The sequence below is a fragment of the Dermochelys coriacea genome, chromosome 6, assembly GCF_009764565.3.
Source record: "Dermochelys coriacea isolate rDerCor1 chromosome 6, rDerCor1.pri.v4, whole genome shotgun sequence".
Lineage (NCBI taxonomy): Eukaryota > Metazoa > Chordata > Testudines > Dermochelyidae > Dermochelys > Dermochelys coriacea.
Genome location: NC_050073.1, coordinates 63,908,355 through 63,929,948, shown reverse-complemented (window position 1 = coordinate 63,929,948; position 21,594 = coordinate 63,908,355). Strand labels below are relative to the sequence as shown.

The 21,594-nt window shown below is 39.3% G+C and overlaps 2 protein-coding genes across 6 annotated transcripts in view; one reads left to right on the top strand and one right to left on the bottom strand.

Annotated features, from left to right (window-relative positions):
• Positions 1 to 1,394: 1,394 nt before the first annotated feature.
• On the top strand, positions 1,395 to 10,416 carry LOC119857581 (photoreceptor outer segment membrane glycoprotein 2). Its single transcript, XM_038406705.2, has 3 exons — positions 1,395 to 2,793; positions 7,041 to 7,287; positions 9,640 to 10,416. The coding sequence occupies exons 1-3, from the start codon at positions 2,213 to 2,215 to the stop codon at positions 9,904 to 9,906; spliced, it is 1,095 nt and encodes a 364-aa protein (XP_038262633.1). The 5' UTR covers positions 1,395 to 2,212; the 3' UTR covers positions 9,907 to 10,416.
• A 9,809-nt stretch (positions 10,417 to 20,225) lies between these two features.
• UBR1 (ubiquitin protein ligase E3 component n-recognin 1) overlaps positions 20,226 to 21,594 on the bottom strand; it is a 158,709-nt gene continuing 157,340 nt past the window's right edge. For 4 of the 5 annotated variants that reach the window (XM_038407956.2, XM_043517534.1, XM_038407957.2 and 1 more), the window contains exon 47: positions 20,226 to 21,430. In XM_038407956.2, coding sequence (XP_038263884.1) covers positions 21,289 to 21,430 — 142 coding nt within the window. In that variant the 3' untranslated portion in view covers positions 20,226 to 21,288. The remainder of the gene's footprint in view (positions 21,431 to 21,594) is intronic. The other variant, XR_006282337.1, reaches the window with a different exon arrangement.

Below are 21,594 nucleotides of genomic sequence, written 5' to 3'. Positions count from 1 at the left end.
AAGAGTTCAATGTCATCACCTAAGCAGAGGAAAGCCTATTGCAAACAGTTGAGTCTTGTGCTCTAAAGGAGGTAAAACAGGAGCTGATTTTAACCTGCTTCAGCAGAGTTCCACAGCCACGCGCCCTCCATGAAGAAACCGTTGTCTTCTTCTCCAGCAACCTTTGTCCCTGGGCATCAACAGCTTAGTTATATCTGTTGAAAATAATATTATGAGAGAGGCGCAGAGGAAGACACATTCTGGCCCTAAGAAATTGAGGGCTTTGAAGGGGAAGACCTTAAACTGGATCAGATACTGATGCTTTGTAGCACTGAGTTCAAAAGCTCTGGAAGCATCATGGCAGAGAAGACCAAGGGATGTCCAGTAGATTGAAGCAGTAGTAGCAGTTGTAACCAGTGTGGAAACTCCTCCAGGAACCCCCAGCAGGTGGCAGCAGCTGTGGAAGAGGGCCCACACCTGCCAGAGAACAGGAAGCTGCCATCAGCTGTGGGCCTGTCCAGCTCCAAGCAATTCCCACATTACCAGGAGTTCATTCAAAAGAGTAGCAAACCAGCAAGATGGACAGGAAAGAGGAGGAGGAAAAGGGACTAACTAAAAAGAAAATTATTACACAAGGTAGGGAACTAGGAGGCAGGAGAAAGAAAGAGCTGGGGGGAAGTAGGCAAAGATCCTAGAATTTGGGTCGAGGTGCTGAATTCATGGAGGATCCAGGCTCCACTTCAACCTGCTCCTGGAGCACTGCAACTTTTTAACACCACCTCTATACAACATCCTGGGAAGGGAAATTAATTCTTTATTTAAATGAATCTACAGGGGGAGGTGAGATAGGAGGAACATAATTACCTTAGTTTAAATCTGGCCATGACACTGGGATTATAAAAACCCTGCTCTTGGAGAAAGTATAATGGAATATTTGATGACAAGTGATTAGGACCTTCATTTTAGGTTTCATCCAAAAGATAATCCAATGCATGTCCTCTTTAAATTGGATAATGAAGGTTAATAAAGAAAGGGAAATAATATATCAAAAGAAAGTGGTACAGGCATAATATAGGGTATCAAGTAGCTAGCGAGTTCCTTACATTGATCAAAACAGCAACTTCTGTGACTAAGATATGGGTGGCCTCTGAAGACAGACTTTTCCAGTCTTCTTTTGCCAGAAAGAAGAAAGCCCTTCTCAAGGGCTGTGAAGATAGCACTGGTGTTAAGTAAAATTGGGATGGATTTTTAGGGCTTTGACAGGAAGCTGAGAGACTCGTTTAAAAAAATATCTAGGGAAAGGATAGTGTGGTGGTTGTGAGAAGACATGATAGACAACTAATATACTGCACTGTTCCAAACACTCAGTTTTAATAATTACCTTGAAATGCAGAGAAAAGGCAGTCAGACAGATAGAAGACTAGAGCATCTTAGATGATTTGGTTTCATTTTTAGTTTGTGAGAATTTATTCTTTCTGGGGTGACAGGTTTTTTTCAGCTGGTGGAAATAAGAGTTTTTATGTCAGATCAAGTTACTAAAAAAATTGTGGGGGAGGGGAGTTTATCAGCTTTCATGAGGAATTCAGCTTTTCATACTATACAAATAAAATGTATTTTTAGATATTCCAAAAAAGTTGGAGAAGTTTGGTCATAGAAAAACAGCAGTGTAAACGGTATTTTAACAAAACAGAGCAAGTTCATTCCTTGAGTAACTGCACTGAAGTCATCTTTGTTGCTGGTCTTTAAACCCCTTCTGTTTCTGTTCTATCCTCATTTAGACAGGGTGACCAGAACTGACCACGGTATTCCAGGTCTGGGCATACAAAATAATATTTTCACTACATTAAGTGAGCACTCTCCCATCAGTGAAAATCCTAAAGCCACCCTTGTTCGTATACTGTGTTTTTTGTTTGGTTGGAGTTTTTTTTATTTTTTTATTTTTGTTTTAAGTGTTTCCAATCTCTCCCTAGAATTGTATCTTTCTAAATTCCTCCTTCCTGGAGGAAATTCAAGCAGGAGGTGGGGTGCTCCTGGCAGATCTCCAATAGAGCTTCAGAGTGTATTGGAAGTTCCCTGCACATATTATATAAATATACAATAAATGATAGACAGTAATCTTTCTTCCTTTCCTTCACAGGCTTCTACAGCATGTCTTCGTCACTCTAGATACATGCTATTAATCTGCTTATGAGCTTCCCCAACCTACGCTTCTTTTTCCAACACTGATCTGACCATGGCTGTCCTAAAAGTAAAATTCACAAAAACTAAGAGATACAAATTGGCTCAGATCCTGTGGATCCTCAACTGGGTTTCTGTAGCAACTGGTGTCATTCTCTTCAGCTTGGGTCTCTTTCTGAAAATAGAGATCAAGAAGCGCAGTGAGGTGATGGCAAAAGGGGAGATGAACTCTGTCCCCAACATGCTCATCTCAGTAGGGGTCATGGCTTTCATCATCAACTTCCTTGGTGGCAAAATCTGCTATGACTGTTCGGACACCAACAAGTTCTCCCGATGGAGGCTAGTCATGCTACCTTACATTGTGTGCACCTTCTGCTTTACCTTCTGCATCCTGGTGGGTGCTGTCATGTGCTACACCATGAGGAATGAGCTGGAGGAGTCTCTTTATCTGGGATTGAGAGATGCTATTAAATTCTACAAGGACACAGACATCCCTGGACGGTGCTTCTTAAAGAAAACCATAGACCTATTACAAATTGGATTCCAATGCTGTGGAAACAATGGCTTCAGAGACTGGTTTGAAATTCAGTGGATATCTGTTCGTTATCTGAATATGGCCTCCAAAGAGGTTTTGGAGTAAGTATTCATTGGTCATGATAGAAATTTAGAGAAGGAACAAATCTTACCCCCAACCCCCAAAAACCCCATCTGAGTCAAAAAGAATTTGTATTGAGCAAAAGGTGGAGGCATATTAGAGAAGCAATATACGAGGATAAGCACTGAAGGGTGGGGAATTCAGGGCAAAGCTGGTTGTTGCACCTGCATTTGAAGATCAAACTCCAGTAGTTAGGGTTAGGACATTTTGGGGGTGAGGGAAAGAAGAGTTCTTGCAACGATCACATTGATCAATTCTGGTGGTGTGTCCATCTCAAGGAAAGGAAGTACTTCTGTGATCAGATCAGCACAGAGATGTAACAACACATGCAGAGTCTGCGTAATGCATCTGATGGTATCGGCCAAGTAGATAATGACAGTAATAGCACTTTGTTTAGGCCACATGGTCACCCTAAGAGCAAGGATGAACATAAGCTTAGTGTGGTAGCACTTAAGGGCACCATCTTGCTCACTGAGAGTTTTGATGGATTTATAAAGGGAGCAGAAACAAGCCCTAAGTCCCCTGGACATCTGTCTTTGAATAAGAGCTGTAGAGTCAAATCTGGGATTATCATTCTAGCAACAAAATGTGTTAACTATGTGGATGATAAAAAGTTGCCTTTTAAAAAAAAACTTTTTGGTATATTACACAATGCACTGAAATGTTCACTCCCTCTGTAAGGTGGCAAGTCAGCTACCTGGAGCATTCTGCTAGTGAGTTTTCTGGAAGCGAAGGAAAACCATTGATTGTGCTGCCACCACATTGTCTAGTCATCATTAATTGCATTTTAAAAAAATTGAAAGCTCTTCCTTCACATACACGACTCTACAAATCTAAGTTCAAGGCTCATTGCGCCTCCACCTGGAGAGTTAATGACATTGCACACACCATATACATTACATAAAAAGATGAGGGACGGAGGGAAACTCGGGAGAAAAGTTGCATGTGTTGGTGCTGGTTTTCCATGAAAATCATGAAGAGTGAAGTGGTGCACTTAAAAGAAGACCGCAGTAATTCTTTCTTAGATAACATAAAAAGTAACAATCAGAATGTTAAAGAAGCACCTGACAAAGTAGATGTAATAATTCTTGAAAAGGTTTTAAAAAATCTTCACTAAGGAGATTTGTGTAGCTGTGTAACCTCAGAGCTGACCATATTAATGATAATTCCAACAGGAAACGAAGTTTGATGACAGGTATCAAGACAGAAAGATCAGAGTTGCAGTTAGACACAGGAAGTTTTCTTTTTTCCCCTCCCCATTTAATTTTCCAGAAGTCTAGAAAGTCTGCATAAGAACCCGGGGGGGAGGGAAATCTGCATTTCTTGTCTTCCTGTCTTCTTATAAGTCATCAAACTGTTACTTTGGCTGCTTCCTGCTTTATTATGTATATTTAATTATTTTATATATGACTCTTCAAAGAAATAAACAAGTTATGCTTTTCACTGTATCAAGCAAATCAACATTATTTGCAGTTTTTCTTTAATACACAAGCAGCAGGAAGAGAAAAATGTGTTGCGAGATACCCGCATGGTTGGTGGGGAGAGAGCAGGTCTCTGATGAAAGAACTAAGAAAGGTTAGCCAAGGCTGTGCAAATGTTATTGAAACCTGCCTCATTTCAGCTTTCATATCAAGCTCAGAATGTGGGCCAGGCTTGTCAAAAGATTTGAAAAACCTCTCAGGAAAACCTCAGCCCAAGATCTGAGCAAGTCTGGACTGATTGGCGGGTTGATGTCAAAGCTACTCAAAACTCACAACTTTTGATCATTTCAACATGAAGCTAAGGAAAACAACACACTTCAATTGGATTGGAGTGAGTTTTTGGCTATGTTTGAACTCAAGATTCAGTAGCCATGAACCCAGGTGATGTGAAACCAAAGATCCAGTTTGCATAAAGCTTGGAAATTGAAATTGCAGTTATTACTACTAAGCATTTACATAGAGGTGGAGGTTTAACAAGGTCTTCAGAGAGCATATGTAAACCACACACTTCCTGGGTGTGGTGTTCTGTCCCATCTAGTGGCATCGAGACCACTTAGAGACAGATTAATGAGTCTGCTCTGTAGCCTTAACTACAAGCCATATGGCTTTTAGCTCATACAGTAGAGGCTCATGCACAAAACTCCAGAGGTCCCAGGTTAGATTTTGCCCGTCGATTACCAGGGTCTCTCGGTGTTACACATAGATAAGACACCTTTCCTGCCCAGAGCATTTTTCCATGTAAATAAAATAAGGCTTAGGATAACTGCGTAGGAGAAGGAGAGTGTGGGAAGTATTGACAAGAGAGGACAGATTGATTGAATAGGTGTTTTAAAGCATGGTTCTACTTTGAAAAGTGATATAACTGTTATACTCAGCAGATCTGCTTTCCATGGGAACTCCCAACAATACCAGCTGACCTTTGGAGATAAAAGTAAAATGAATTGCTTTTTCATTCCTGTCAGTCCTGCAGAAAAAATGCTGTTCTGTGTCACATCTCATCAAGAAAATATTTGCTTATACGGCACCATTAATGCACATGGTGCACTGTGTAGACAAATAAAACAATGTCCCTTCTCTATAGAGCCTACAATCTACATTAAACCACACTAGGATAAGAAATGGTAACAAATGCTGGAAGTTGTAGAAGGGGGACAAAGGCGCTAACAACAAGATCATGTGATTGCTTTCGTTAGTTACAAGCACATCCTTGGAGTGTAAAAGTAAACAGGGTTACCTGTTTTTGTTCACCATAAAAATGCCTGCTGCAAGAACCCATGTAATTTGATTTCACTAAATTAAGGTAGTAAATTCTAATGAGCATCTCCCCATGTTGCCCAGTCTTCTTACCGATAACATTTCTGCCACTGGTACAGCAGTAGCAAATTCCAACATTAACTGTCAGAATTTGCAATTTGCCATCACTGAGGGAAATACTATGGCAATGAGGAGACACCCATCAGATTTCTGAACCTTCTGTTACAGATATTAGAAATAGAGTACCCTTCTCACCACAGCTACTTGGAGTGAGCAACAAGGAAATGAAAAAAAAATGGCTGGGAATAAAAGAATGCTTAGGGCCCCAGAAAATGAGTGAGTTTTAACAATCACCATGTAGCTAATGGACTCATGTCATTGACATACAGGGGCTATTATTCTATCATTTTAGAGTGGGGGGGGGCATTGGGAGTACAGATCACGAGTAAAGGGTAACTACAGGCCAAGGTAGGAATTTTTTCCTTCCCCATTTGATCTGTCCACCCTCTCCTTCCCCCTCCACTACAGTTTCTTTCCTGGCCTCATTTCCATGTCTCTTTGGTTCACCTTCCTATTCTCCTGACAATTTGTTGTTCTATGATACTTACACTAGTTATACTCTATGCACTTTCAGGCACTTGACTGATGAGGTTCTTTTATCTCTGATTCATTCTGCTGCCATTAGCAGGAGTAGAATAGCCCAGAGAATCAGAGCAGCAAAATTACAGTAGAGACTCTACAAGACGGAGGAGTTCATGCTTACCTCATTCTTGTAGTTGATAAAGCAGGTAACCTCCCTGAGATTTGGTGGTAGCTCACTGAGGGATAAAATTTTGATAGGATGTTAAACACGCAACTTCAGTATTTCTAATAGGACCACTAGCAAAATAAAGAGAGGGGACGTTCATGTATAGTAAATGGTCAGGGAATACATGTCATTCCAGCCATGTCAGATGGATACAATGTTCAACAGTCAATAAGCAATCTCTCATGGTTACTGTGGCCCACATTTGTTCCTGTATTGGCTGATGTTTTCTAGACTTTGTGTTACAAAAATCACTAGAGAAGCAGAGATGCTAGCAAAACACAGCATTATAATGCTCTGTCCTGCACTAGAATTGCACCAAGAAAACCAAATTATAGTTTTTGCTTTTTTAATATTCTCAGTGCAGGTGTCTAGAAAGATTCTCCACATCATCAATGAATCCACTCCCTGCAAATGCAGGACACAACCCCTCATCAGAGATCATATTTAACATAGAACAGACTACACTTGAGCAAACACTTTAGCAGAAGAGAAATTTCTCCTTTCCACATTGAACAGCCTGGCATATTGGGGAAATGTATTCTCATTTTCCCTACTCCACCTTTGAAAGGTCTGTAGCTATCCACAGTTAGGATGTAGCTTCTAAACAACAGTAGCAGAAACTCCCAATGTATCTATTGCTGCTGCTACCAGCTCTATAATGCCTTTACTTTCCATCTTGTTACAGCCGTCTGAAAAGTAATGTTGATGGGAAGTTCTTGGTGGATGGAGTGCCCTTCAGCTGCTGCAATCCAAATTCACCTCGGCCTTGTATCCAATACCAGCTTACAAATAACACCGCTCACTATAATTATGATTTTCTGATGGAGGAGCTCAATATCTGGATGAAGGGATGCAGGCAGGCCCTGCTGGATTACTACAGTGATATCATGAGGTCAATTGGGCTTACAGTGCTCATCATCTGGTTGTTTGAGGTAAGGCTTGAGAAGGTGGTTTGTGAGAGATTCCTATATCAGAACTGGGAGGTGAACACTTCCAGGCTGCCTGACCTCTGGAAATAGGAATGGGAATGACTAGAGTGTAATGTGCAAGAGGCACATCTGCAATCATCTAGTGACTTGGTCAGCTAATGTCTCCAATACAATTCCAGAAACACTTCCTTGAGTAGAGGCAGTTTTCTCAAAGTCCATAACAGGAGAAGCAAATCTCCCTGAAAATTATAACAAGAAATCTTGTATATAGCACTGTAAATGTATAAACAGATTAAGACATTCCTTGCCCTGAAGAGTTTACAATCTGAGACAAACAGGACAAGACACTGGATAGCAGATTAGGTGAGGAAGGTGTAAGTATTATAGATGGGGGGAAAAAAAAAAAAAGAAAAAATGGCTTGAAAAAGTGAATTTTAAGAAGGAATCTGAGGAAAGAGAGGGAGACTAAAATAAACTGTTAATTTTATCTATGAATCAATCTTTGGATTAATATCAGTATCTCAGAGTTTCCTGCTGAGGGTTATCATACAGCTAGAAAATACCATTATGGAACACATGTTCAGCTGCAGCCTCCAGCTCTGCAACCAAAATAGCCATGTAGACAAACTGTTCGCATCTGCAAAAATGCATTCATGCTGTTGTGGGCTGCAGAGAAAACTGACTGGAAGCTTTGATCCACATTCAAAGGAGCCCAATCACAGAGATTAAAAAGCAGTTTTCATCCCTTTTTAATAGTAGTTTGATATTTCTGATTGTAACTTTATTGTACAAGCATTAAACATTTTGTTTTAAAACATTACACAGTAACAATTTTCAGATAAGACAGTTTCTTGCATCTTCGCTGAAATGCAATATGTATTTATGTTCTGGGGAAGGATCTGCCACTGAGAATTTCACTATGCATTTTAAAGGTGCCAGAAATCATCAGTACTGCTCTTCCTGTCAAACCAGTGCTCATTTGCCTTTTAAACAGCCACCCCCTCATTCCAATGTACCTTTGGAAACTTTGAAAAATTCAGTCTCTGGAATCCACTAGGAAAACTACCTTCCAGGTTGTCATTGATCTATGGGGGTGGGAAGCTTTTCCTCCTAAGATTAGACTTTAGCCTACAGTGTAGGCTATCTCCTTTCAATTCCTGCATTGAAATGTAGGTACATGACTGAATCCTGAATGATGAAAGCTCATTGAATAAAACTGGGTCTCCATGGATGTGAATGACAAAATTCCCATTTACTAAGAGGAATCACAGGCCTCAAACGCAGGCACATGGGTCTCCAGGTAGGGTCCAGTCTACAACTGCCTCCCAGCGGCTCATCTGAGTAACTAAGGAAAAATCCAGTGAAGCATTAGCTGATAGAGGGCCCTGCCCCCAAAGCTCCCGAGAGGGGGAACATCCAGCCCCTCAATTGGCTGAGGGACTCTATATAAACCAGGAAGTAACAACAGGAAGTTGTCAGCAGTGGTTCTCAACCTGCAATCCGCTTGCAGCCTAATCATAGGATTACCACCTTTTTAATTGCTGGAAACCAGACATCTGAGGCCCCACCTCTTCCTGCCAAGGCCCACAATGGTAAATAGGTCGAGAACCACTTAACTAGAGGAACCCCTGGCTGGCTGCTATGGACCCCTCCTGCTTACCTGACTCCTGAGCCCTGCATTCCTGCCTGATCCCAGTTCCCGTTTCCCTACCTGCTCCTGGTTCTGGTCTTCCTATTTCAGATTCCTGTTCACTCCCAGTTTCTGCTATACTCCAGGTCCCTGCTCCCCTGCCTTCCACGAGGCATGACTCAGCCGCAACCACTAGGTCTAACTGCCCATGCCCCACTCACTGCATTTACTTCATTTGGTCCAGGATTTCACCCCTCATGCCTAATGGTGCCAGTTAAGTAATGGTAGCGCTTCAGTCTGAAGTACTCAAAAGAAATTATATTCTATCTTTTACTGTTGTGAGAATTCTAACTGAAGTACAGAGGTTTAATAAAACTCTCCGTGGTATCACTCGTTAGATCTATTACTGGATCTCAACAGTTCTACCCAATACTAATAATCACACTAATGTCTAAAGCATAATGTCACAGCCAGTTGTCACCAGTGGAATTCAGGCTGTGATATGCACTCTATAGTTAACTAACAAATTTATTAGAGCATAAGCTTTCGTGAGCTACAGCTCACTTCATCGGATGCAATGAGCTGTAGCTCACGAAAGCTTATGCTCTAATAAATTTGTTAGTCTCTAAGGTGCCACAAGTACTGCTTTTCTTTTTGCGAATACAGACTAACACGGCTGCTACTCTGAAACCTGTCTATAGTTAACTATTATCCTTTTCTTACAGATCTCTGTACTTATTGGGGTCCGTTACCTGCAAACGGCAATGAAGAATGTTCTCCTATTGGGTGATCCAGAGTGTGAGTCAGATGGCTGGTTATTGGAGAACAGCTTTGTAGAAACTGCCAAATACAACTTCAGCATCATTAAGAACCTTGGCAAAGCCAATCAGATCTCTACGGTCTCAGAGATGAATGATCCCAATATGGATGTTCAAACTGCAAACTATGGTCCAGACAATGTTCCAACAAAATCCATCCCCAAAGTTAGCTAGACATGACAGATGCTTTATTAAAGACCTAAATATGGTTTGATACCTTAACTGCAAATCTTGAAGTTACCAGATTTTTCACTGGTGGGGACAAAATGGGAACACTAACTGGGTAATTGGACAAATCACAGCATGGTGGCGGCAAGTCCAAAAGCTGAAACTCCTTGGGCTGGATATAGCTTCTGTAGGCCAGAGTTCCTGTCCTTCTGGCTTCTTTACTCACTTATGTGAAAGCCCTGCTTTTTAATACTGCATAAAATGATATGGCATGGATTAATAGAGTTTCCCCCCATCTCTCACTGCATACCCTGCCCCACATATTCCTCTGAAAAACATGAAAATCAAAGCGAAGACTATATAGCAGAGGAGAGTCAGAATGAACACCTATGAAGGAGCTACTATTTCAGTCTTTCTACATTTGAATTATAAAGTTCTTTAAGAAATGACAAACTATCATCAAATGAAAGTGCTGCTACAATAAAATCCAAGTGAACCTTCTAAATTTGGACAAATTCCCAGCGTATTACTGAGCTTCAAAAGGAAATTAGCAGCTAACTGCAATCAAGTTGAAATGGTAGAGTAAGAAAATGCAAGTTAAATTTTACATAATTTAAAAAAAAAAACAAACCCTGAAATCTGTCTTCAACTATGATTGTTCTTTCTTACACTTTAGTCTTTCAAAAGTCAATGGAAGTTGCACAAAGAAATCCCATTCAATGAAATTTTATACAGGAAATAAATTGGAAGCTTAATGCTAAGGATATTAAAATGTTGAAATTAGAGTTGTACCAACAATAAAACACACTAACAGAAAGCAAACAGCACTTCTCCTAAACAAATGTATTGTAGAATAAGATATAATCCCTTCCTTCCTGCCCCCAATCCCCCAAAAATCCCCTGCTCTGTCCAAATAACTGCTACAGATTCGGGAGGTGAAATACTGGAGATTATTTGGATCCAGTGAAGATAGAATGGCACTCTCTTTCCCATTCTGTCACTTTCCTAGACAATCAGCCTGGTCCTTTGAATGTTGGTGTGAGATTCATCAATAGCATGACAATATATAGTACACATCACATACTAAGCTGATTAATATGTAGCTAAAGATACAGAACAGGCCAAATAAAACATTTTTACTTCATATTTTTTTGTTAACTTATTTATTGGAATGTGTCTTTGGGCACCTCATACATTTCATTTAAATAACTAAATACAATAAAGAAACCATTCTCTATCTCCCTGCTGCCAAAACAGAGCTATGCGTCCCACTGTTATATTGTACAATAGTTAGAGTGAAACAATTCCCTTGATTATCCAAACTTATTCAATGTTTCCTATAACATTAGACTAATCAAGGATGTACTGTAGATAAGATGTATCTTATGGTAATTTAGGCTCAGACAGCAAGATACTTAGGCACACGTCTATGGATTTCAAATTGGACTACTCAAATGCTTTAAAAGGTAAGTATGGGTTTATGTACTTTGCTGAATTGGGGCCTTAGTTAGAACCATTCTCCTTCATCAGTGAGAAACTATACATAGCCATGATTAATCCTTGACTCCAAAGATCTGAGGATCCCTAGAATAACTGTTCATAGCAATTTACGTCAGTGCATCTTTTCTGAAAACATGACATTCAAGTTACGTCCATAGTTTGTGCTAAACTATTTTATTTTCATAGTCATCACTCATTTAATGAAAAACATTAAAATGAGCATTTGCAGTTAAAAACAAAATCTCTGGAGAAAAGGTGGCATTCAAATTTTCTGCCAGTTTTTCATTTACTGTAACAATTACTTACTTGGGATCTACGTTTGAGAAATTCAAGAAATCAGCTCAGTTGGAGTGAAAATATAATTCAGCTTTAGTAGGCCACCACACGATGTTTCTCAGAACTGGAAAACGTTGCAGTTGGTTATCTGTGTGCCAATCCTCAGTGCAAGTGCGGAAAATTCCTTTTCTGATTAGAATGCATTGCTTAATGAGAAATGTAGAGGCATAAAACCAGACCATTTGCATCTAGACAGCATGCTGTAGCTAAATTATCTTAATTGAACAAAAACTTTATTACAATACAAACTCCGGGATGTTTGTTTAAATTGATTTGAATAAAATTTGTTTTAAACAGATTATACTTAAACTAGTTTTTGATTCCTGGAATTTTTCAAAGTAAAACCCAACAAGCTAAAAGCATAGAAAATATTCTTTTTCTTTAGGTGCATACTGAAACAATTTATCACTTTATAAAAGGCATCATTGTACAGTGACCATTAAAATGTGTTGTGAAATTTAAATGGATCCCTGTGAAATTTGCCATTTGGTTCAGTTAAAAAAAATAGTACTTTTTCCTCATTAAAACAGCTTTAACAATAGAGATATTAGTCTAGCCTTTCAGGGCAATGGCTTACTTAACTGCCACTAACTTAGGACAAATAGTGCATACCCTTGAGGATAGAGAAATAAAATAAGATTCAATTTGGGAAAAAATGCTTAAAAATATATATTAAATCTGGGGGAAATAATCTAACACACAAGGCAGGGATTGTCTCTTTTCTGTTTTTATACAGCACTGAGCACAATGGGGACCTAGACCTTTGGATGCTATCACTTGCTCAGCCCCATTGTTTTCAGATTATGTCTTCAGTAACACCTGTATAGTTCCACTGCCTTCAGTGAGTTTACACAAAAGATTGGATTAAAGTAAAGAATTTTATTGATTCAGGAGGAGGAACTGCATCCACATCTCTCTCTCTCTTTTAGTCTCTACAAGGCTAGCAGGAGTAAAGAATCATCAAATTTTGGTTACTAAGGCCAGCAAAAATATGACTCATTACATATAAGGAGAAGATTGTTTAGCATAAAGGTACCATTTTACATAGTCACACCATGCTTTTACTTTATTCTGTCCTCTATCCACAGAGGCATAGTGTGAGCAGTAGTGCAAACATCCTCCAGTGGGGACACTGTGGTTTAGCCTTATACTAGCAGGACCTGCTCTGGGAGGAAAGTCTAGTTAATACTTCATGGTTTAATCCTTCATCTCTTTGATTATGATGCCAACAATGGCATCAGGTGCGAGAATGGTTTTGTGATGTGCACACCTGGGTATGGAATTGAGGATCAGTACACATTTCACAGATATCTGTTCATGAACGGCCACATGGCAATATGTTTGATCACTACTGGTAAAGACTGGAAAACTTCTTACTGATAATTTATTTTATGCAAGCAGTCTAACCCCACAATTCTGGGCATCTGGGCTGCTCTCCCAACTCGGCAGCTTCACAGAGGTGGATCACGTTTTAGCACTGTACACTCTGGCCACGTCCCCTCTGCTTCTCCTTGCCATCATCCAAGTTATTCCCAAGGTGTAAAACTTGCATATCATTAACAAATATTCAAGAGACAATGAAATAACTGTACACTAGACCAAGAAATATGATTCTATGGCAACAATTCCACTTAATACAGTAGAACCTCAGAGTTACGAACTCCGTGGGAATGGAGTTTGTAGCTCTGAAATGTTTCTAACTGAACAAAATGTTTTGGTTGTTGTTTCAAAAGTTTACAACTGAACATTGACTTAATATTGCTTTGAAATTTTACTATAGAGAAGAAAATGTTGCTTTTAACCATCTTAATGTAAATGAAACAAGCACAGAAATTGTTTTGTTACTTTGTCAATTTAAAAGAAACAAAACCCTTTCCTTTAAATGTAAACTACTTAAAAACAAACAAACAGTACTGTGTTGTATTTGACTTGGGGGGGGTGGTCTCTGCTGCTGTGTGACTATGTACTTCCGATTCCAAATGAGGTGTGTGGTGGACTGGTCAGTTTGTAATACTGATGTTCATAACTCTGAGGTTCTACTGTATCTGACCTGTAGCTCATCAGCCATCTAGGGTGGGTAGAATTGTGGGAGACGCTGCTTGCAAAAAGAAAATTATCAATAAGAAGTTTTCTATTCTGCAGCCCAGTGTCTCCAACAGTTCTGGATGTCTGGAAAGTAGCAAGCAATGATCATATGTAGGGAGGATTATGAAACAAGAGTTTGGTACAAAAGTACCATTGCCTTTTTATGTACTCGTTCAAAAAGTCCGTATTATTTCTGGGCCACTGACTGCAGCATCTTCCTGCCAAAGAAGTATTCTGCAGAAGATAGAAAGTCCACATTGAACTGCTTAGCTGTAGGCCAAGTGGCCAATTTGCAGATTTCCAAAGTGGATGCACTTGCATGCTCCATCCATGAGGTTAAGGATCTTGTGGAGTGCACCTTGATCCCTTCTGATACAGGAAAGTCAGATGATTTGTAGGCTTCCACAATACAGTCTAATTCACCTAAAGATGGGGGACTTGGAAACGCTAAGTCCCTGCCATTTTGAGTGGAAGGACATGAATAGAGAGCTGATTTTCTCATGGTTTCTGTACTCTTGAGATAAATAACAGAGGAGCCTTGAAAATCTAAGGATTCTGGTATCCTTAGCACCACCTTGTCTTCATGAAACACAAAGTAAGGATCCTACATAGCGAAGGCTGCCAGCTCCAACACTCACATGATAGACATGACAGCTACTAAGAAACAAGTCTTAATGGATAAATAAAAGGCCGACACTGAAGTCAAAGGTTCAAAGGGATGGCTTGTCAGGTCCTCAAAATCAGCAGAAACAGTGGTCTGACCACTGGTCTCGCTAATCAAACTGCTCGACGGAATCTGGCTATCTGTGGATTGTCTTCTAGGGAGCCTCAGGATCCTGCAAATAGCACACTACTAAGAGCAGACAGCTGACATGCAACTGTACTGTGCTGAAAAATCTCTGTGCGTTTTCGTGGAGGATGTCCAGAATGGTCAGAATTCCAGGATTTGCATTGTGTGTGTCTAGAATCTGGACTAGATAAGAGTATGCTTTTAATGCTGATACTATCCTAGATGAAAGCAGTGTCTTAATCACTCTGGAGGAGTTAACTGACCCAGGGAGGAGGAATAATGTTGAAGAGAGAGAATGCTGCTCCCCACTGCCCAAAAACTGAGCAGAATCCCCCCACACACACCCAAAAGTAGAAGAGTCAGGGTGGGAGCAACAGAAACTGCCACTGTCTGCTGCTGCAAAGGCAGAGTATCTGGTGGCAAGCAGGAACAAAGGATGTGTGGCCAGAGAGTGGAGTGCCGAAACACTGATTCACCTCCATGAAGCTAGAGAGAGAAGAGCAGTCCAGGAATCCAGAACTGTGGGAGATGCTGGGCTGCAGAAATTATTCATTATTGTACAGCGGTGACATTGACAGCCCCCAGTCAGAGATTAAGACCCATGTATAGCTAGGCACTGTACGTATGTATTATGAAAAGATGGCCCTTGCCGAAAAGACTTTAGGATGAATCTCCAGCACTAATTTGAAAACCTCAACCATGTATTGACAAAGATACACCTTTTTAGTGAACATTTTCATTACTTTGAAGATTAATTTCATGAACCTCACAATGTATTATTTGTATTCTCTTTATTAGATTTGCTAGACAGTGAACCTGTCATATCCCACAGATCTAACCTACTGTGTTGCAACCTGCTGGCAAAGTAGTTTTGGCTCTTAGAGTTTTTAATATCATAACTACTGTAACAGAAAACAAACTAAATTAGCAGCACAGACCCTCTCCCTAATTCTCATTAATTTACAAAGACACAAAGCATTAGCAAACCAAGCCTGTAAACCATGGCATCTGCTCAGGTACAAAAATAAATACGATTTGCAGGAGACTTATCCTATTTGTCATCAATGCTTAATCCAATCAGAATTAACAAGGACAATAGATTTCTGCATTAAATACTTGAAACTTCTTGGGTTAGGAACTCACTTCTGCCTCAAAAGACCCCAATCTGTGCCATTCTTAATAGAGTTAAAAACAAAAGCAGTGATTTAATATTCAACTTCTGATGAAGGAATTACAGCAGTTCCCTAATAAGCAGCAAGATAATTATCTTTAGCCATTTAAAGGTTTCTGGTCATCACTGAGGATACTGTAATAAAAATCCATCTTCAAACTTGCTCTGGGTTCATAATGAAATGGAAGAAAAATACTTGCATGATTTAACAATTTTTTTTTAAAATATGAATATACCTTCTGGATATAAAATACTATATATTTAGTTGGAAAGGACATTTTTGTTGTAATTCTTTGTTCCTCATACCCTCTAAAAGTTTTTAACCGATTTGTTCTTTAGGATCTAGCAACATCTCAATTTTTTTAAATTTTAAATTTTGTTTTCTATAATACATTGCCTCAAGACAAGTGAAACATTCAAAGTTCAAAAGCTTGCAGCAACTTGTTACTAATACACATTTGCTTTATATAAAAATACATCCAGGTCAATGTTTCAGGTTTCACATATGAAGGTATTTTTCATCCAGTGATAGAAGATAAAGGTAAAGGGTACTTGAGTACAGATGGAGTCTTCAGCTCTAAGGTGATCTTGGATCACTTAGATGGATGGTCCTTTATTCCAATACACACAGGTGGACTCTTATTCCTGTGCAGACACACCCAGCAGTGCAGAACCAGGGCTTCTACATGGCACTGAATTAGGGAAATACATATGCCTAGGTCATTTTGATAGCTAATTAAGACATTTTAATTTCATTGTCACCACCAATGAGAAACATGACTTGCAGAAAGAACTCTGGGATAAGAACTCGCAAGACTTCTGCAGCTAAAGTCAGGTGCTCCTACATCAGATTGCCAATGTCTGCTGCACTCCATTAGTTCAAGCAGCGATTCTACAATGCATTGGGGTGAACTGTGCAAGAAAACTAGACCCATTCTCACCCTATCCCAGGACTCACACAATATCGATACAGTATATTTTATGCATTTTAGAGGAGACATTCTGTTCTGTAGCATTGACACAGCCCCTCAATGCTGACCCTATTATGGCTCAAGTTGCATCAAATGCCCAGTTAGCACCAGCTGCACCAGAGCATGCCACGCAGTATCATCCAACCAAGTGCAAAGTCTGAAGCCTCCTCCTCAAATTACGCTTGGTAGAAGCCATATTGATCACCAATCTGGTATAAAATAACACAAATTGAAAACTGGAATTCTGAACCCTTGACACTCCAATCTCTTGAGAGATGCAAAATCAATGAAACTAGATGCCAATCTCAGCCCGAATTCACACCTCTTTTAAACACTTTTCTTGCCCTCCTCTGTGCTCATCACTACATGTACCAAGGCAATCCCAACTTAACCCCCCCCCTCAGGGTTGTATTTCCTCACTGTTCTACCAGTTCAGGCACCCTAAAAAGTGACTTTCAAAGGGAAATAGCTAACCACAGAAAAGGAGTGCAGCAGCCTGCTCTGGAGGGTAATTTATATTTTCTGTATTCAAAAATTACATTTTGTATAACAGCAAAATAGTTAAAACAGATCAAACCGACCATGCATCACAATTAGGAGACTGAATGGAAGAATAAGACCAAAACTTTCTTTGAAGAAAACTATAAATATGAACTAGGCAAATAATCAGTTAGGAGAGTTGGATGACTCATTTAGGTTTTCATCCTATACCTGAAAGAAGAGACTGTTATAATTATACTCCATAAAGTCCAGAGTATAAAGTAGAGACTTCAACCACGAAATAAAGTGTGTACTGGCTAAGCCCTTGTAGCTGGAATTTTACAAGTTGTATCCCAAGATACGTAAAAGATGTAAGAATTTTTTATTACGTAAGAAATGTAGCCATGTTTTTTCTAAACCAGCAGCTCTCCACCTCTAATATACTTCAGACCATTTTTGCAGAAGATTCTTACAGACCCATCTCCCTTCCAACCTCCCAGATTGAATCTAAAAAATTATGTAATTTTTCGAACAATCAGGAAAGATCACATAGGCCATTGTTATAATTCACAATTATCTTCTTATGCTTCTTAATGGTGACTGATGCAAATATTAAAAGCAGTGAGAGTGGGGTGATGCCTAGCTGCTGGTAGCATGTATTGTTAAAAAGACAGTTTGAGAGCTTTACTTTAATCTGAAAATTGCTAAAGAAGGCTGCATCTATTCAAGTCTGGAAGAAACAGAATGCCAGTTCTCCCATTTCTCTGGCTATGTTTATGTCTGGTTGTTTTTTGTTTTTGTTTTTTTAAATATTTCCACTTTTCATGTGAACCTGAACATTACCCAATCAAACAAAAGACAATGACCTTAAGGATATTCAGCTACTATATATACACAGCAGACAGTATAGTAAGTTTTCTTTGATTTAGATTGTCAAGTTTCTCAGTGTCATTAAGATGAATAGCTGGTTTAAAATTAAATTGTATAATTAAGAAGTTTTCTCTGCATTGAGAGAAGTACTAAAGGACTTGGCAGCTTAGATGCTAAAAAAACAGGAAGAGTTTCAGAATGAAGCGTTTCTCTAAACATGAAGCAAAAATTATGATGTTATTACTAACTAGCTGTTAACTAGTACTAATCAGCCATAATGGTAACTGGAACTGTTTGCCAATTTACTAGCCACCTCTTCCCCTTCCATACTGGTGGCATCACTGCAAGAGAAATGTAAAATACTAAATTGCCTCCCCATAAAAGCCCAACAATGTATGAGAAGTTACTTTATTTCCTCTTTTAAATATACATATACAAGATATTTTATTTCAAAAGCACAAGAACATTATACAAGTTTCAAATTTACATTTTTGCAATTAAGGATACCGATATACGCATTATTCAAATAACTTCTTCAGTTTATCTTGGATGGAATTCAAATCAGTGGTATCTTGCAATCACTAAATACAGATAATACTCACAGTGAACCAAACTGCATAGTAATTTATGAAATGAGAAATGACCACCCTCATTAGTGATGATCTGGGAGCCCATTTGCTAGAATAGTAAGTGAAAACAAACAGAAAACGATGCAACATTTCTTCTTTTGCCCTCATTTTCCTACCTCTCCCAACTACAGAAAGACTTTGGGAATGTTAAGCAAGAGAGTCTGCCTGCTCAAACCAGCTCTTGTCTCTGTATAGCAGTTTGAACTGCTCATTACCAACACCACAAAATAAAGTGATCTTGCTTCATGTCTGTTAGCTGAATTTCATGAGTACAAATTTCTTGCATCATTGAAAGTGCAGGAGTACTGAAAATATCCAATACATGACTAGATAAACTACAGGGAAACAGTAAGTGAACACAACTATGAAGTCAGTGCTAAACTCCGTGCAGCATGTTTGCTCATCTCAATACAGCGCTTTGGGTGGTAAGCAGTATTATTGGTAACCTTTGAACTGGTCACTGCACGCAAGTCTCCATGGAGCTGGTTAAACAAGACAAAGAAAACTGTTGTTTCTTTGCAGAGGGATTTACCTTCAGTTTAAAAACCTGAAAATATCAAAATGAAGAGAGAATTCTTCATTGCAATGAGAGGAAGATAGGAAAAAATACTGAAGACAACTATTTACACTGTCTGGGGAAAATAAGATGAAAAATGAGCAAAAATTTTAAAGGACTATCTGAATGCTAGAAAATAATGATTTGATATTCCAACCTATTTGAATTTCACTTTTAAATGGAGCAGTAACTGCTGTTCATTAAGGACTTCAAGAAACTAGGAGGAAATTATACTTAAGCATGAAATCATGATTTGTGATTCTGCCTCCCACCTGGCATATCCCCTCACTGCACCATTAAGAAAAGAATGGAAACATTGTGTGTGTATATATAACACGTGCATGTGCTCTCAAACAGCAGGTCACAAAATTCTTTATAGCCCTCCCTTTCTAAGCCTTAACAGAGCATTAAAAAACAAAACACTCCCTTCCCCCCCGCCCCACCCTTCATACACACAATACACACACACAAACAGCAAGAGGGGAAAGTAGAACACACAGATCTAAAATGCATTCTCTGGATAGTTCAGCCTTTCAGACAGAGATGGCACTGCCTGGAAAAGTAATAGTTATAGGGACTTTGTATATTTAGAGCTTTTTGTATATTTTTTGTATATTTAGACCTGTCACATCACAAGATCCCTTCATGTAAATTATTATGGCTAAAATCTGGGAAACAGAACAATGAGTTTATGAGAAATGGTTCAATCACAGTATGCAATTAGTTACTGAAAAAGAGACAGACAACTATTTTTTTTCTTTAAGTTACAATGAGCATCTGGTTGGCTTGACTCCAGAAACAGACAGTTTATGGACGGCGCCAAACAGATAACACAAGAATGAAGAGTGGGAAGCCCCTCCAACATGGAGATACAAAGTATTGATTTATGCCTGTGTTTAGTGATTCTAAATAGATAATCTTGCCATGCTATTTTCTACAGGGTCTTGCTTTTTAATTCAACTTTAAATGGATTTTACTGCAGTTTATGTTTTTTGTAGCTGACAGATGGCTAAACAGAGTGCAGAACCACTGGATCAGCAGTCTAGAGTTTGTCTCTGCACAGACTGCAAAGTACTATTACAAACATAGTAAATCTGATCACAGCCTTACCACAGCAGTGTGGTGCTGGACTCCTTGGGGTAGTCTCCAGAATTAGTAGCCTAAAGCTACATTATATAAAGGTGCAGTACTGGCAATGCAATAAGCACACACAGTTTAATTTTACATGCACCAAGCAAGACGGAAACGCCCCCACACAATTCACTCCTTCTGCCTCTCTTTTAAAGATTGGATTAGTGGAAACATTATTCTTCTGAAAGCACTCTCCAATAAATCCCAGGGTCTGGCACAGTGCAAGTTTCTGCTGCAACACTTAATGCTTGCTGAGCCTGTTTCTATGGATTAGTAGAGGCCTGGCACCACTTCTCCCTCTGAAAATATGCCACAGACCTTGGCCATTTTAAGTTCTAAGCCAGGGCTAGGAACCCAGACACACAGTAAGGAGGAGGACGGGTTGTACAAAATTCCAGCTAGATTGTTGTAATTTCAAGACACAATTTCAGACATCACATCAACCCTGATATGCCTATTGTACCATATGACTGGAAATATTAACAGCTTCTCTTACTTGGTTCTTTCCTAGCAACACACCTCTAGGTGTATTCCCAGTGCCAGTAAATGACAGTTTGAAATTTTTGGTGTGTGCATATGGAAGGCAGGTGAATGTGGGAAGCTAACCTCATCTAATCAGTAGAGCCTACAACCTTTGGAAAAAGATATTTCTGTCCCTGAATATTCTACAACAGTCACCACATAGGGTTTACCTTTAAAAAACAAAAACAACAACAAAAAGAACACCCTATGAAATGAGAATTATTTTGTTTCAATGCACCAGTCATATGTCTGAGCCCTTAGATAAGGCTTTGTAATACCCCCCCCACTCTCTTTTCCTTTGTCAAAACATCATCCATAGTCATCTGGATTTAATTAAAAGCTAGGATTCAGAGCAGCTGCCAGTTGAATCCAAAGATGATTTGATTGGTTTCCTGGCTCCTGGCAATCTCTTCTATGATGCAGTGTTGCTGCCATAGAAGATGGAGTTTCCGGTAACGTTCATGACATAAATGCAGGGGGTTGCCTCTTCTTCATAGGAGAAATAATGAGAACATTCATTAGGCATGTTACAACCCCATTGTTATAACCCCATGTTATATCCCCATTTTTGGGCCTTTTGTTTTCTCTTCTTCTCTCTTTCATGATTGAGTCTATGACAATGTCAAGTGCAAATAAGTCGAGGAAAAGTGTCT